This window comes from Somniosus microcephalus, unplaced genomic scaffold, assembly GCF_052327205.1.
Source record: "Somniosus microcephalus isolate GS21.2 unplaced genomic scaffold, FLI_Smic_1.0 unresolved_chr1, whole genome shotgun sequence".
Taxonomy (NCBI): domain Eukaryota; kingdom Metazoa; phylum Chordata; class Chondrichthyes; order Squaliformes; family Somniosidae; genus Somniosus; species Somniosus microcephalus.
Window position 1 is genome coordinate 114,822,568 of NW_028225179.1, and position 16,269 is coordinate 114,838,836.

The 16,269-nt window shown below is 51.2% G+C and overlaps 1 protein-coding gene across 7 annotated transcripts in view; it reads left to right on the forward strand.

Annotated features, from left to right (window-relative positions):
• Positions 1-16,269, forward strand: part of LOC147095723 (complement C3-like) — a 165,086-nt gene that overhangs the window by 110,864 nt on the left and 37,953 nt on the right. For 4 of the 7 annotated variants that reach the window (XM_085974769.1, XM_085974768.1, XM_085974772.1 and 1 more), the window contains 3 exons: positions 2,038-2,127; positions 10,541-10,622; positions 11,847-11,888. In XM_085974769.1, the coding sequence (XP_085830895.1) occupies positions 2,038-2,127; positions 10,541-10,622; positions 11,847-11,888 (214 nt within the window). The remainder of the gene's footprint in view (positions 1-2,037; positions 2,128-10,540; positions 10,623-11,846; positions 11,889-16,269) is intronic. The other 3 variants (XM_085974773.1, XM_085974774.1, XM_085974771.1) reach the window with 2 other exon arrangements.

The window sequence follows — 16,269 nt, forward strand, 5'->3', positions numbered from 1 at the left end:
CAGGAACCCTCACAACATTCAAGAAGCATTTGGATGAGCACTTGAAATGCCATTGCATACAAGGCTATGGACCAAATGCTGGAAAATGGGATTAGACAGGACAGGGGTGGATGGGCGGCGCGGACACGATGGGCTGAAGGGCCTCTTTCTGTGCTGTAAAACTCTATGACTCTATGGCCTAGAAATTGAGTTGACGCCGCGCCAGGGCTTTAGCGCCGGAAATTTAGCGCCGGCGCTAATTCCCTTGAGCGCGCCAAAAATTCAGTAGCGCCGCGCCCAGACGGCTGCCGGCGCTACTGGCGGGCGTGAGTGCCTCCCAATGGGCGCTGAGTGCCGCATTGCGGCGCTAATCCGGCGCTGCGGCACCCGATGCGGTGCGGCAGGCTGGGGAAGTGCAGGCCTCCTCCTCCCGTTAAGGAGGCGCTGCCTTCACCCGATCGCTGGCCGTTTGATTTTTTCAAAAATGAGCCCGGCACCTCGGACAAGTGCCGGGCTTGCAGGCCAGACGCATCTGTTCCGCGGGGGTGGTGGTGGAGGAGTCCGGGGAGGGAGGTGCGGGCAGGCGGCCGGCGGGAAAGCGGCCGGCCGCCGCACGACCTTAATGCGCCGGCGCTAACTTGTGTAAGACTCGGTTGCCAGAGTCTTAGTTGCGGCTGCCACGGGCGAGGCGGCCGCAACTGAATTTCGGCGTTTGGGCGCGTTGCCACGGCAACCGGGACGCTGCGCACACCGATGACGTCATCGGTGCCGGCGCAGCGCAACCGGCTAACGCCGATGGCAGCGCCGAAGTGAATTTCAGAAACGGCTATCATTGCGGCGCTAGGCCCTCTAGCGCCGCAAAATGGGCGCTAACCCTACTGAAGTTTCAGCCCTATGACTCTAAGGTCCTTTTCTGATAGAAGCCATTTCTGGGCTCCTTCACTTTGTAGCCCACACACAAACTTGTCCCTTAACGTGTCTGCTAGTCCCGCTCCAAACTGGCAGTATTTCGATAGCTTGCGCAGCTCCGTTAGGTACTCAGCATTGCTTTCATCTTTGTGTTGGTTCCTTTTATGGAACTTAAATCATTCTGCTATCAGCAGCAGTGTGGGGTTTAAGTGGTCCTGTCGGATTTCTACTATTCTTTCAAAATTCTTGTTTACCGGCTTCTCTGGTGTTATTAGATTTCGCAGTAACCCATAAGTTTTTGCACCCATGGAATTTAACAGAACCAGTGCTTTATTAGCATCTGGCACTTCATTCGCCCTGCAGTACACTTCAATACGTTCCACATATGTCGCCTAATCTTCGACTTCATTGTCGAACGTAGAGATACTACCACTCTTCGGCATCCTTGGTTGTGCGTTAACTATCACCAATGGCGCCTCCCGCGCTTTCCCTTCTTCTCCGCTGGCACAAAATGGCATCTCCTGCACTTTCCTTCCTTCCCGCGCTCGCCCGTCTTCTCGACTGCGGCTTCGCAAAATGATGTCTCCCGCGCTCTTCCTTCTTCTCCGCGGCTCAATGGCACCTCCCGCGCTCTCCCTGCTTCTCCGCAGCTCAGTGGCGTCTCCCGCGCTTTCCCTGCTTCTCCGCGGCTCAATGGCGTCTCCACTTGCTTTGCCCCGCGGACCCTGATCAGCCCGTGATCCCTGGCTGTGCTCTGCGCATTCTTCTCTTGATATTTGTCGACGCCGCTCAGTCTAGAACCCGGCTGTTTCTTACCCTCTCTCTCTCCGGTTTTGCAGTATTTTTCCACGACGCCACTCGGTGATCAACCCCCGGCTGCGCCCTGCTCTCTTCACCCTTTTTCTTACCCTGTCAACGCTGCCCGGCTCTCTCTCTCTGCCATCGGTCGGCTCCAGCCGCCGCTGCTCGGGAAGGGTCTGCTCTGGACCTGTCTTACTGCTTGTTGTGGCTGGGTAACCAAGCCCGGCTCTCCACAGCCTCCCCAGTGAAGTTGGATCTCTGCCTGACTGCTAGGCGGTTGCTCGCGGTCGACGCCCGTGTTCCTGGACTCGACTATTTTTTAAAAATGTTTTTTGTTTAATGTTGCAGGTAGATTCGCATCAACACTCGTCGCCACTTTTGGATCCGTGGTTCAGTGGATAAATAATTACACGGATGCTGTACATAAATACATAACAGGTCTTTACTGGAGGAGGGCAATCTCTAGACTGGGGTACAGAGGCATGCGCACAGCTTATATACCGGTGTGGTTACTGCTGGTACTACAGTATACAGGAGCTGTAAAAAGTAGTTCTGACTTAAAGCACATACACTACAGTTAGTATGCAGGTACAGCAGGTGATCAGGAAGGCCAATGGAATCTTGGCTTTTATTGCAAAAGGGATGGTGTATAAAAGCAGGGAAGTCTTGCTTCACTTATACAGGGTACTGGTGAGGCCACACCTGGAATACTGCGTACAGTTTTGGTTTCCATATTTAAGAAAATATATACTTGCTCTCGAGGCAGTTCAGAGAAGGTTCACTCGGTTGATTCCGGAGATGAGGGGGTTGACTTATGAGGAAAGGTTGAGTAGGTTGGGCCTCTACTCATTGGAATTCAGAAGAGTGAGAGGCGATATTATCGAAACATATAAGATTGTGAGGGGGCTTGATCGGGTGGATGCGGCGAGGATGTTTCCACTGCTGGGTGAGACTAGAACTAGGGGGCATAATCTTAGAATAAGGGGCTGCCCTTTCAAAACTGAGATGAGGAGAAACTTCTTCACTCAGAGGGTCGTAAATCTATGGAATTTGCTACCTCAGAGAGCTGTGGAAGCTGCGACATTAAATATATTTAAAACGGAGATAGACAGTTTCCTAGCTGATAAGGGAATTAGGGGTTACGGGGAGAGGGCAGGGAAGTGGACGTGAGTCTAGGTTCGGATCAGCCATGATCCTATTGAATGGCGGAGCAGGTTCGAGGGGCCGTATGGCCTACTCCTGCTCCTACTTCTTATGTTCTTATGTTATGTTCATTCATTTTGCTGGACAGAAAGTCAAGAGGTGCAGAATTTCCAAAACTGCGCTCCTGCGTGTGCCCAGAGTGCTAAAGGCGATTCTCGACTTTTGTATTGATAAGAGCTAATGCTGAATGGAATATTCGTCTTCATTGCCTCCGCCTTAAACATTGCCTGGGCATAAAACAGTAAGGCAAGTCTCACCAGGGGGACCACAAGCCTACAACCGAAGCCTCCTGATTTTCCTTCCACTGCAATGAATGGAAGAAAAATCATCAGGCTCCGTAAGTCGGGTGCGATTCTCTCTGCCAGATTTTCCCTTCTGCACTGCTTAATGCCCAGGTGGTAAGACAGTGGGATGGGTTTCCACTCCTTTACGCCAGTAATATCAGTGCAATCTGGTTGGAATCGGCTGAATCAGCGCAAAAGATCGAAGGAAATTCGAAATGTAGGTGAGTTATGCCCAAAAACATTTACGTTCACGTTTCCGCGGTCTTTTATGCTGGTTCAAGATCCAATTCGCCCGGATCAGGCCCCGCCCACAAAATTGGCCCCGCCCCCAGGATGACTTTCCGCCGATTGCGCTGGTTTGGGAAGGCTCTTCAAATTGCGTTAATTTTCTTAGGCACACAGGCACTAGGAGGCGTGATTTTATATCAGAATATATTTAAGTTACAAAGAAATCGACTTGTGTAAACCAATGAAAGTAGTAAATAGTTCAGTGTAGCTTTTATTATAAGTTATTTTCCATGATTTTAACACCAGCTTCTCACAGGTGAAGGGCTGGACACTTACTATGGATGCTTATTTTTTAGTCACAACCCCATTTTCAGCTGTATTAATAAAACTGCACCCAGTCACCACTCTTAAATACATCAAGGAATACTTTGTCATGGAAAGAAAAATAAAGTAACGATTACATAAAATGACATGGAATTTACAGCACAGAAACAGGCCATTCGGGCCAGCTGGCCTGTGCCGGTGTTTATGCTCCACACCAGCCTCCTCCCACCTAACTTCATCTAACCCTTTCAGCATAACCTTCCATTCCTTTCTCCCTCATCTAGCTTCTCCTTAAATTTAGCTATGTTATTCGCCACAACCACTCCTTGTGGGAGCGGGTTCCCCATTCTAACCACTCTCTGGGTAAAGAAGTTTCTCCTGAATTTCCTAGTTCATTTATTAGTGATTGGACCCGCCCACCAGTAGAAACACCTTCTCCATATCTACCCTACTGTGCACAGTTTTGGTCTCCTTATCTAAGGAAGGATATACTTGCCTTGGCGGCGGTGCAACGAAGGTTCACCAGATTGATTCCTGGGATGAGAGGGCTGTCCTGTGAGGAGAGATTGTGTAGAATGGGTCTATACTCTCTGGAGTTTAGAAGAATGAGAGGTGATCTCATTGAAACATACAAGATTCTGAGAGGGATTGACAGGGTCGATGCTGAGAGGTTGTTTCCCCTGGCTGGAGTCTCTAGAACTAGGGGGCATAGTCTCAGGATAAGGGGTGGGCCATTTAACACTGAGATGAGGAGGAAATTCTTCAGTCAGAGGGTTGTGAATCTTTGGAATTCTCTGCCCCAGAGGGCTGTGGATGCTGAGTCTTTGAGTATATTCAAGGCTGATACATTTTTGGACTAGCGGAATTAAGGGATATGGAGATCGGGCAGGAAAGTGGAGTTGAGGTCGAAGATCAGCCATGATCTTATTGAATAGCGGAGCAGGCTCGAGGGGCCGTATGGCCTACTCCTGCTCTTATTTCTTATGTTCTTACAAACTCCTTCATAATCATAAAGCCCTCTAGCAGGTCACCTGTCTTCGCTTTCAAAGAGAAAAGCGCCCACATTGGTAAGCTCCACAATTCCATGATTTCTTGGTGCCCTCCCCCAATACCCCTATTTACTGGGGCAACTCCACATATTACCCCTATTTACTGGGGCCCTTCCCCAATTCCCCCATTTACTGGTGCCCTCCTCCAATTCTCCCATTTACCGGGGCCCTCCCCCAATTCCCCCATTTACTGGTGCCCTCCCCCAATTCCCCCATTTACTGGTTCCCTCCTCCAATTCTCCCATTTACTGGGGCCCCTCCCGCAATTCCCCCAATTACTGGTGCCCTCCCCCAATTCTCCCATTTACTGGGGCCCCTCCCCCAATTCCCCCATTTACTGGGGCCCCTCCCCCAATTCCCCCATTTACTGGTGCCCTCCCCCAATTCCCCCATTTACTGGTGCCCTCCCCCAAATCCCCCAGTTACTGGTGCCCTCCCCCAATTCCCCCATTAACTGGTTCCTCCCCCAATTCCCCCAGTTACTGGTGCCCTCCCCCAATTCCCCCATTAACTGGTTCCTCCCCCAATTCCCCCAGTTACTGGTGCCCTCCCCCAATTCCCCCATTTACTGGTGCCCTCCCCCAATTCCCCCATTTATTGGTTCCCTCCCCCAATTCCCCCATTTACTGGTGCCCTCCCCCAATTCACGCATTTACTGGTGCAATTCCCCAATTCCCCCATTTACTGGTGCAATTCCCCAATTCCCCCATTTACCAGTGCCTCCCCCAGTTCCCCCATTTACTGGTGCCTCCCCCAATTCCCCCATTTACCAGTGCCTCCCCCAGTTCCCCCATTTACTGGTGTTCTCCCCAATTCCCCCATTTACTGGTGTTCTCCCCAATTCCCCCATTTACTGGTGCAATTCCCCAATTCCCCCATTTACTGGTGCCCTCCCCCAATTCCCCCATTTACTGGTGCCCTCCCCCAGTTCCCCCATTTACTGGTGCCCTCCCCCAATTCCCCCATTTACTGGTGCCCTCCCCCAATTCCCCCATTTACTGGGGCTCTCCCCCAATTCCCCCATTTATTGGTCCCTCCCCCAATTCCCCCATTTACTGGTGCCCTCCCCCAATTCCCCCATTTACTTGAGCCTTCCCCAATTCCCCCATTTAATGGTGCTCTCCCCAATTCCCCCATTTACTGGTGCTCTCCCCCAATTCCCCCATTTTCTGGTGCCCTCCCCCAATTCCCCCCATTTACTGGTGCCCTCCCCCAATTCCCCCATTTACTGGTGCCCTCCCCCAATCCCCCATTTACTGGTGCACTCCCCAATTCCCCCATTTACTGGTGCCCCTCCCCCAATTCCCCCATTTACTGGTGCCCTCCCCCAATTCCCCCATTTACTGGTGCCCTCCCCCAATCCCCCATTTACTGGTGCCCTCCCCCAATTCCCCCATTTACTGGTGCCCTTCCCCAATTCCCCCGTTTACTGGTGCCCTCCCCCAATTCCCCCATTTACTGGTGCCCTTCCCCAATTCCCCCATTTACTGGTGCCCTCCCCCAATTCCCCCATTTACTGGTGCCCTTCCCCAATTCCCCCGTTTACTGGTGCCATCCCCCAATTCTCCTATTTACGGGTGCCCTCCCCCAATTCCCCCATTTACTGGTGCCGTCCCCCAATCCCCCCATTTACTTGGGCCCCTCCCCCAATTCCCCCATTTACTGGTGTCCTCCCCCAATTCCCTAATTTACTGGTGCTCTCCCCCAATTCCCTAATTTACTGGTGCCCCTCCCCAATTCCCCCATTTACTGGTGCTCTCCCCCAATTCCCCCATTTACTGGTGCCCCTCCCCCAATTCCCCCATTTACTGGTGCTCTCCCCCAATTCCCTAATTTACTGGTGCCCCTCCCCCAATTCCTCCATTTACTGGTGCCACTCCCCCAATTCCTCCATTTATTGGTGCCACTCCCCCAATTCCTCCATTTATTGGTGCACTCCGCCATTCCCCCATTTACTGGTTCCCTCCTCCAATTCCCCCATTTATTGGAGCCCTTCCCGCAATTCCCCCATTTACTGGTGCCCCTCCCCCAATTCCCCAATTTACTGGTGCCCTCTCCCAATTCCCCCATTTACTGGTGCCCTCCCCCAATTCCCCCATTTACTGGTGCCCTCCCCCAATTCCCCCATTTACTGGTGCCCTCTCCCAATTCCCCCATTTACTGGTGCCCTCTCCCAATTCCCCCATTTATTGGTGCTCTTCCCCAATTCCCCATTTACTGGTGTTCACCCCCAATTCCCCCATTTACTGGTGCTCTCCCCAATTACCCCATTTACTGGTGCCCCTCCCCCAATTCCCCCATTTATTGGTGCCCCTCCCCCAATTCTCCAATTTACTGGTGCACTCCCCCAATTCTCCCATTTACCGGGGCCCTCCCCAAATTCGCCCATTTACTGGTTCCCTCCTCCATTTCGCCCATGTACTGGTGCTCTCCCCCAATTCCCCCAATTTACTGGGGCCCCTCCCTCAATTCCCTCATTTACTCGGACCATCACCCAATTCCCCCATTTACTGGTGCTCTCCACAATTCCCCCATTTACTGGGGCCCCTCCCCCAATTCCCCCATTTACTGGGGCCCCTCCCCCAATTCCCCCATTTACTGGTGCTGCCCCCAATTCCCCCATTTACTTGGGCCCCACGCCCAATTCCCCCATTTATTGGAGCCCCTCCTCCAATTCCCCCATTTATTGGTGCCCTCCCCCAATTACCCCATTTACTGGTGCTCTCCCCCAATTCCCCCATTTATTGGTGCCCCTCCCCCAATTCCCCCATTTATTGGTGCCCCTCCCCCAATTCCCCCATTTACTGGTGCTCTCCCCCAATTCCCCAATTTACTGGTGCCCTCCCCCAATTCCCCCATGTACTGGTGCCCCTTCCCCAATTCTCCCATTTACTGGGGCTCTCCCCCAATTCCCCCATTTACTGGTGCCCCTTCCCCAATTCTCCCATTTACTGGGGCTCTCCCCCAATTCCCCCATTTACTGGTGCCCCTTCCCCAATTCTCCCATTTACTGGGGCTCTCCCCCAATTCCTCCATTTACTGGTTCCCTCCTCCAATTCCCCCATTTACTGGTGCTCTCCCCCAATTCCCCCATTTACTGGTGCCCCTCCCCCAATTCCCCCATTTACTGGTGCCACTCCCCCAATTAGCCCATTTACTGGTGCTCTCCCCCAATTCCCCCATTTACTGGTGCCCCTCCCCCAATTCCCCCATTTACTGGTTCCCTCCTCCAATTCCCCCATTTATTGGAGCCCCTCCCCCAATTCCCCCATTTATTGGTGCCCTCCCCCAATTACCCCATTTACTGGTGCTCTCCCCCAATTCCCCCATTTACTGGTGTCCTCCTCCAATTCCCCCATTTATTGGAGCCCCTCCCCCAATTCCCCCATTTACTGGTGCGCTCTCCCAATTACCCCATTTACTGGTGCCCCTCCCCCAATTCCCCCATTTACTGGTGCCCCTCCCCCAATTCCCCCATTTACTGGTGCCCCTCCCCCAATTCCTCCATTTACTGGTACACTCCGCCATTCACCCATTTACTGGTGCCCTCTCCCAATTCCCCCATTTACTGGTGCCCTCCCCCAATTCCCCCATTTACTGGTGCTCTCCCCAATTCCCCCATTTACTGGTGCCCTCCCCCAATTCCCCCATTTACTGGTGCTCTCCCCAATTCCCCCATTTACTGGTGCCCTCCCCCAATTCCCCCATTTACTGGTGCTCTCCCCAATTCCCCCATTTACTGGTGCCCTCCCCCAATTCCCCCATTTACTGGTGCTCTCCCCAATTCCCCCAATTACTGGTGCTCTCCCCAATTCCCCCATTTACTGGTGCCCCTCCCCCAATTCCTCCATTTACTGGTGCCCCTCCTCCAATTCCCCCATTTACTGGTGCACTCCCCCAATTCTCCAATTTACCGGGGCCCTCCCCAAATTCGCCCATTTACTGGTTCCCTCCTCCATTTCCCCCATTTACTGGTGCGCCTCCCGCAATTCCCCCATTTACTGTGGCCCTCCCCCCATTCCCCCATTTACTGGTGCCCTCCCCCCATTCCCCCATTTACTGGTGCTCTCCCTCAATTCCCTCATTTACTGGGGCCCCTCCCCCAATTCCCCCATTTACTGGGGCCCCTCCCCCAATTCCCCCATTTACTGGTGCCCTCCCCCAATTCCCCCATTTACTGGTGCCCCTCCCCCAATTCCCCCATTTACTGGTGCCTCCCCCAATTCCCCCATTTACTGGTGCCCCTCCCCCAATTCCCCCATTTACTGGTGCTCTCCCTCAATTCCCCCATTTACTGGTGCCCCTCCCCCAATTCCCCCATTTACTGGGGCCCCTCCCCCAATTCCCCCATTTACTGGGGCCCCTCCCCCAATTCCCCCATTTACCAGTGCCACCCCCAATTCCCCCATTTACTGGTGCCCTCCCCCAATTCACGCATTTACTCGGGCCCCACACCCAACTCCCCCATTTACTGGTGCAATTCCCCAATTCCCCCGGTTACTGGTGCCTCCCCCAATTCCCCCATTTACCGGTGCCTCCCCCAGTTCCCCCATTTACTGGTGCCCTCCCCCAGTTCCCCCATTTACTGGTGCCCTCCCCCAATTCCCCCATTTACTGGTGCTCTCCACAATTCCCCCATTTATTGGTGCCCCTCCCCCAATTCCCCCATTTACTGGTGCCCCTCCCCCAATTCCCCCATTTACTGGTGCCCTCCCCCAATTCCCCCATTTACTGGTGCCCTCCCCCAATTCCCCCATTTACTGGTGCCCCTCCCCCAATTCCCCCATTTACTGGTGCCCTCCCCCAATTCCCCCATTTACAGGTGCCCTTCCCCAATTCCCCCATTTACTGGTGCCCTCCCCCAATTTCCCCATTTATTGGTTCCCTTCCCCAATTCCCCCATTTACTGGGGCCCTCCCCCAATTCCTCCATTTACAGGTGCCCTTCCCCAATTCCCCCATTTACTGGTGCTCTCCCCCAATTCCCCCATTTACTGGTGCCCCTCCCCCAATTCCCCTATTTACTGGTGGCTCTCCCCCAATTCCCCCATTTACTGATGCCCTCCCCCAATTCCCCCATTTACTGGATCTCTCCCCCAATTGCCCCATTTACTGGTGCGCTGCCCCAATTCCCCCATTTACTGGTGCTCTCCCCAAATTCCCCCATTTGCTGGGGCCCCTCCCCCAATTCTCCCATTTACTGGTGCCCCTCCCCCGATTCCCACATATTCTGGGGCCCCTCCCCCAATTCCACATTTCACATAATAACAAACAACAGAATTCCTGACTTGCCTCTACAAATGTAAGAAGCAGTGAGTAAGCCTGAGGGTTAAAATTTACCGTCGAATCATCGGGGGTGAAATCGCACATTAGCAGGGATTCAAAATGGCCGTATCGCGTCCCCTCGCATGTCCAGTTTCACCCCTTAGAATCTTACAGCACAGTAGGAGGCCATTCAGCCCCATCATGCCTTCGAAAGAGATATCCGATTATTTCAGCTCCCTTGCACTTTCCCCATCACCCTTCAAGTATTATCCCCTCCAAATACTTATCCAATTCCCTTTGTGGAAGTTACTACTGAATCTGCTTACAACAGCCTTTCAGGCAGTGCATCCCAGACCTTCAGCAGAAGCTCAGCGGAACCCGGGTGTAACGGTGTGAAATGCCATTTGGGTCCCATTAGGACCAAAGATTGGAAGAACCCATGCGGGAATTCTACCTCACTGACTATTTCATTATTTCTTCTTTTCTCTCCGCTATCTAGTTCGTGGTCACCAGATAAGTCCTACATTTAATGACAGCTCAGTGTGGAAGCTGAACACCATTCCAGGAAATAAAACATTCAGGTATAGTAACTTACACTGTCCTGATATTTTAATTAGGCTGTAAGTATTCAAGAGGTGCAGATGATTGCCACGTTATGAGAGTAAGAGTCTTTCTACACTCCTGAAATTTTGAATGATTCTTCAAATTTTGTTTTGTTCAATACTCCATCATGTGTGGCTGTAGGAGAGGGAACAACAACAACTTTCATTTATATAGCGTCTTTAACGTAGGAATCCCAGAGTTTAGGGCCTCGGCAACTGTTTCTCGTAAGAACATATGGGCAGCACGGTGGCATAGTGGTTAGCACTGTTGCCTCACAGCGCCAGGGACCCGGGTTCGAATCCGGCCTCGGGCGACTGTCTGTGTGGAGTTTGCACATTCTCCCCGTGTTTGCGTGGGTTTACTCCGGGTGCTCCGGTTTCCTCCCACAGTCCAAAGATGTGCGGGTTAGGTTGATTGGCTATGATAAATTGACCCTTAGTGTTAGGGGGATTAAATACGTGGGGTTACGGGGATAGGGTGGGATATGTGTTGGTGTAGGGGTTACGGGGATCGGGTGGGATATGTGTCGGTGCAGGCTCGATGGGCCGAAATGGCCTCTATCTGCACTGTGGGGTTTCTGTGATTCTTTGATTCTGTGATACCTTATTGGGGTTTTGTAAAATAGGGAAGAGAGGTGGAAACGAGGGCCATGCGTACATCTGTGGCCAGTTGGTGCCACTCAAATTGTATTGGATGTGTACATAAGTGGGACTATTCTGGGATTAGCATTTATATTAAATTAATTAAATTAAATTAACATTATAATGTTTGTGCCCCTGCAAAAATGCTGGAGCGAGGAATTTCCGATGAAAGCATCAGGGTTCTCTTTGGCGATTTCACAAGATCAGAGGATCTGTTGTGTTCAGAAAGACCTTTCAGCCCCATTTGATTTCATCCTTCCAGACTTCCAGTTCTACTTCTTGTCATTCCCGAAGGATGAGAGCAATGGGGTGAATGCCACTGTGCGATCTCATGCCATCTCCGTCTGTGCGCTTAAGACAGAAATAACCATTTATTTTTAAATTGAGAATCTCTCTCATTTTAAAATTAATCAGACAGAATGCATTGTTCTGTTTCGCTCGTTGAATGGCGCACTCACCATTTGATCAATCTGAAAAAGCTCAGAGAAAAGTTCATGATCTTCGATTAAAAGTGAAAAATAAGTTTGATTGAAATCAGAAATTAATATTTTTTTCTCCCAGACAAACAACTGAACCAGATGCAGGAGTCTGCAAGGAAAAGCGGTAAGTTTACTAAATAATTAGGATGATCAGTGTTGAATTAAAGGAGAAAATCAGACATTTGGACAAAAATATATTCACGGGCACAGCTTAAACAATGAATATATATGTGTAGTGTAAGTACCTTTAAGAGAGAACTACTTTTACAGCTCCTGTATACTGTAGTACCGGCAGTGACCATCCCTGTATATAAGCCTTGAGTACGCCTCTGCACCCCCAGTCTTGAGACTACCCTCCCCCAGTAAACACCTGTTGATTGTTAAGTTACAGCCTCCGTGTAGTTATTGGAAAACATCATACTCTAAGAATCACGGATCCAACAGTGACGACGAGGTCGATTCGAATCTACCTGCAACTCTGCATTTCCCTTCAAGGATTTGCTCCGGGAGGGCGGTGGAAGAAAGTCGAGGCCAGAAGCACGGGCGTCGACCACGAGCAACCGCCCAGTCGTCCGGCAGAGAGTGAACATCGCAGGGGAGGCTGTTGAGAGCCGGGCTTGGTTCCCCAGCCACGACGATCCAGCAACAGACTGGCAACAGGTACAGCACAAACCCTTCTCGGGCAGCGGCGGCTGGAGACGACCGACGGCAGAGAAAAAGCCGAGCAGCGTCGACGGGGTAAGAGAGAGGGTGAAGCGCACAGAGCGCAGCCGGGGGTTGAAAACCGAGCGGCGTCAAGGAAAAACAAAAACAGAGAAAAAGAGGTTCAGGACCGAGCGGCGGAAACGGTAAAGGCGCACAGGAGAACGCGCAGAGCACAGCCAGGGCTCAGGGGCTGAACAGCGTCCGCGGGGAGAAGAAGGGAGAGCGCGGGAGACGCCATTGAGCTGCGGAGACGAAGGGAGAGCGCGGGAGATGCCATTTTTAGAAGCCGCAGCAGAGAAGAAGGGCGAGCGCGGGAAGAAAGGAAAGCGCGGGAGACGCCATTTTGTGCCAGCGGAGAAGAAGGGAGAGCGCGGGAGACGCCATTTTTGACAGTTAAATCACACCCAGGGATGCCGAAGAGTGGCAGTATCTCTGCGTTCGACAATGAAGTCGAAGATTGGGCGACATATGTGGAACGCATTGAGGTGTACTGCAGGGCGAATGAAGTGCCAGATGCTAGGAAAGCACTGGTTTTGTTAAATTCCATGGGTGCAAAAACTTATCGGTTACTGCGAAACATAATAACCCCAGAGAAGCCCGTGGCTAAGAATTTCGGAAGCATAGTAGAAATCCTACAGGATCACTTAAACCCCACACCGCTGCTGATAGCAGAAAGATGTAAGTTCCACAAACGGAACCAGCATAAAGATGAAAGTAATGCTGAGTACTTAACGGAACTGCGCAAGCTATAGAAAAACTGCCAGTTTGAAGTGGGACTAGCAGATACGTTAAGGGACAAGTTTGTGTGTGGGCTTCAAAGTGAAGGAACCCAGAAACGGCTTCTATCAGAAAAGGATCTTACGCTGGACAAGGCTTTCAGCATGGCAGTATCACACGAAGCAGCCGCTCTATCTGCACTGTGTGGTTTCTGGTTTCTGTGAAGAGCAGGAGTCAGCCATTCAGCCCTTCGAGACTGCTCCGCCATTCAATAAGATCATGGCTGATCTTCGACCCCAACTCCACTTTCCCGCATTATCCCCATATCCCTTGATTCCCTTAATATCCAAAAGTCTATCGATCTCTCTCTTGAATATACTCAACAACTGAGCCTCCACAACCCTCTGGGGTAGAGAATTCCAAAGATTCACCACCCTCTGTGTTGTGTTTTGAGTTTTGCTTCAATTATATTTGTCCCAGTTCCCGGGTGTTACCTAAAGGGGGTGCTGGGGGGCTCGGTTTTACTTTGTCTTTCACTTTCAGTTTCGGGTCCTGCCATGCAGACAATGTGCTGTAATGGCCACCCATTTATTCAGTAAATAGTAAAAGGTACATTCCGTCTCCTCTATTCATTACTGTTCGTTCAAGATGCAATACTGGTGACGAGGCGGCTGTTGAACTCTCTAGAAGGACGGAGATAGACATGCGAACCTACAGCCGTGATATTGGAAATTGCGACGAGTGGGCCACTCAGCTAGCAACATCAACGGCATTTTGATAGTTGGCTAGCTGCGACGTAGACGGCGGACAGAGTATTGTGCGGGCCAGGCAACTACCATGAGTGTAGCTACCGTAACTCTGGCCGGAGGAGAAAAAGAATTTTTAAAAAACAGAAAAAAGTCCGTGGATCTTAAAGGGACAGTGCACATTAAAACTATGATGACCTTGGGATGTATTGAAGAGTTCTCTGGGGATAAGGACAGTTCATGGGAGGAATACGCAGAAAGACTGGGGTGTTTCTTTGAGGCCAATAATATTGACAAAGAAGAGAAGAAGCGCTCAGTGTTGCTAAGTGTATGCGGAGCTGCTACTTACTCCATCCTGCGTTCATTGGTGGCTCCTCGTAAACGTAGTGAGGTGGATTATGCTGATTGATTGAGAAGCTGCAGAAACATTTTAACCCAAAACCCTCAGAGATTGTGCAGCGTTTCCATTTTCACAATTGTAATCAACAGCTTGGACAATCTATTTCAAGTTACATTGCTGAGTTGAGGAAAGGCTCATTACATTGTAATTTTGGTGACCATTTAGACAATATGCTCCGTGATCGGATTGTGTGTGGAGTGCTGGACTCGGCACTGCAGAGACAGCTGTTAGCGGAGAAGGCCCTGACGTTCTGACTGGCCGAGGAGAAGGCTTTAGCAGCAGAGGCTGCATCGATGAACACACGTATGCTCCGTACAGAGGCAGCACCATCTCAGGCTGCCGAGGAGGTGCACAAGACGACACATGCAGCTGCTGCCGCGACAGACATGGAGGCAATTAAAGAGACAGGAAGGAAATGTTTCCGCTGTGGGGCTCTCCATGGTTCCACTACATGCAAATTTGTGTCAGCGGTATGTCATTTCTGTAAGAAAAGAGGACACATAGCTCGTGTCTGCATGAAGAAAGCTCAGGCTGCTGCAGCAGAGCCAACACAAGCATCGCAGACACATACCCTGACACTGGAGGACAACGATGAGTACACAGTGTATATCACGGAAGCTGAGCAGCTACCCCACAGACGGTGGGGATACACGACAAATGTGATCATGAATGGGGCACCAGTCTGCATGGAGGTGGATTCAGGCTCAGCGTGTTCGTTGATAAGTGAAGAGACTTACAATAGGCTGTGGCCAAGTGAACCCCTGGCGATGGCTCAGGTCAGTGGCATGCTATGGCAGTGGTCCCAAGCTCAACTCCAGGTGCTGGGTATGATTCATGTGGAAGTTAAGTATCAGGCAGGCAAGGACACACTTCCACTTTATGTGGTGGCGGGGCAGGGCACAAGCCTGCTGGGCAGAGATTGGTTTGAGCCCTTCGGTATTGAAGTGACAGGAGTACACACGGTACAGTGACAGCCCATAATGCCTATGTTGGAGAACTATGAAGAGGTTTTTGGTGAGTTCGGGGCCTGTCAGGGACTGCCAGTCTCAATCGAAGTGGACCCAGGGGTAGCGCCTAAGTTCTTCAAGGCGCGACCTGTTCCTTTTGCGTTGCGCAAGAACGTGAATGAGGCCCTGGATAAGCTGGTGAACCAAGGGGTTCTCTTGCTAGTGAAGAACTCCCGTTGGGCCACCCCTATCATGCCCATTGCAAAGAAGGATGGGGGCCTGCGCATCTGTGGAGATTACAGATGTACGGTTAATACTGCTGTGTTACCAGATGTGTATCCCTTACCAACAGTTACAGAGCTGTTTTCAACACTGGCTGGAGGCACTCTGTTCACCAAGCTGGATCTCAAGCAAGCACACCAGCAACTGGTCCTGGATGAAGAGTCAACTGAGCTGTTGACAATCAACACCCACAGAGGACTTTTCCGAGCCACAAGGCTGCAGTTTGGGGTGTCTACGGCTGTGGCAATCTTTCAGTTCATGGACACCCTGTTGGCTGGTGTTCCGGGAGTTCAGCCTTATTTGGATGACATACTGATTACAGGCAAGACACAGGAAGCCCATGATGAGCGGCTGCAGGAAGTACTACGCCGGCTGGCTGAGGTAGGACTACGCCTTCAGAACGAGAAATGTGTGTTCGCTGCCAATGGGGTGGAGTTCTTGGGATTCCGAGTGGACAAAGACGGTGTGCATCCTGTAATGTATGTACCTTTAAGGGAGAGAACTAGTTTTTACAGCTCCTGTATACTGTAGTACCGGCAGTGACCATACCTGTATATAAACCCTGAATAGGGATCTGCACAGTTAGTTCTAGAGTAACCCTCATTCAGTAAACACCTGTTGATCGTTCCCTGCAGTCTCTTGTCTAATTATTGAAGGACACAACATCAAGATACACGGATCTAACATTGGCGACAAGCAGATTCAAAC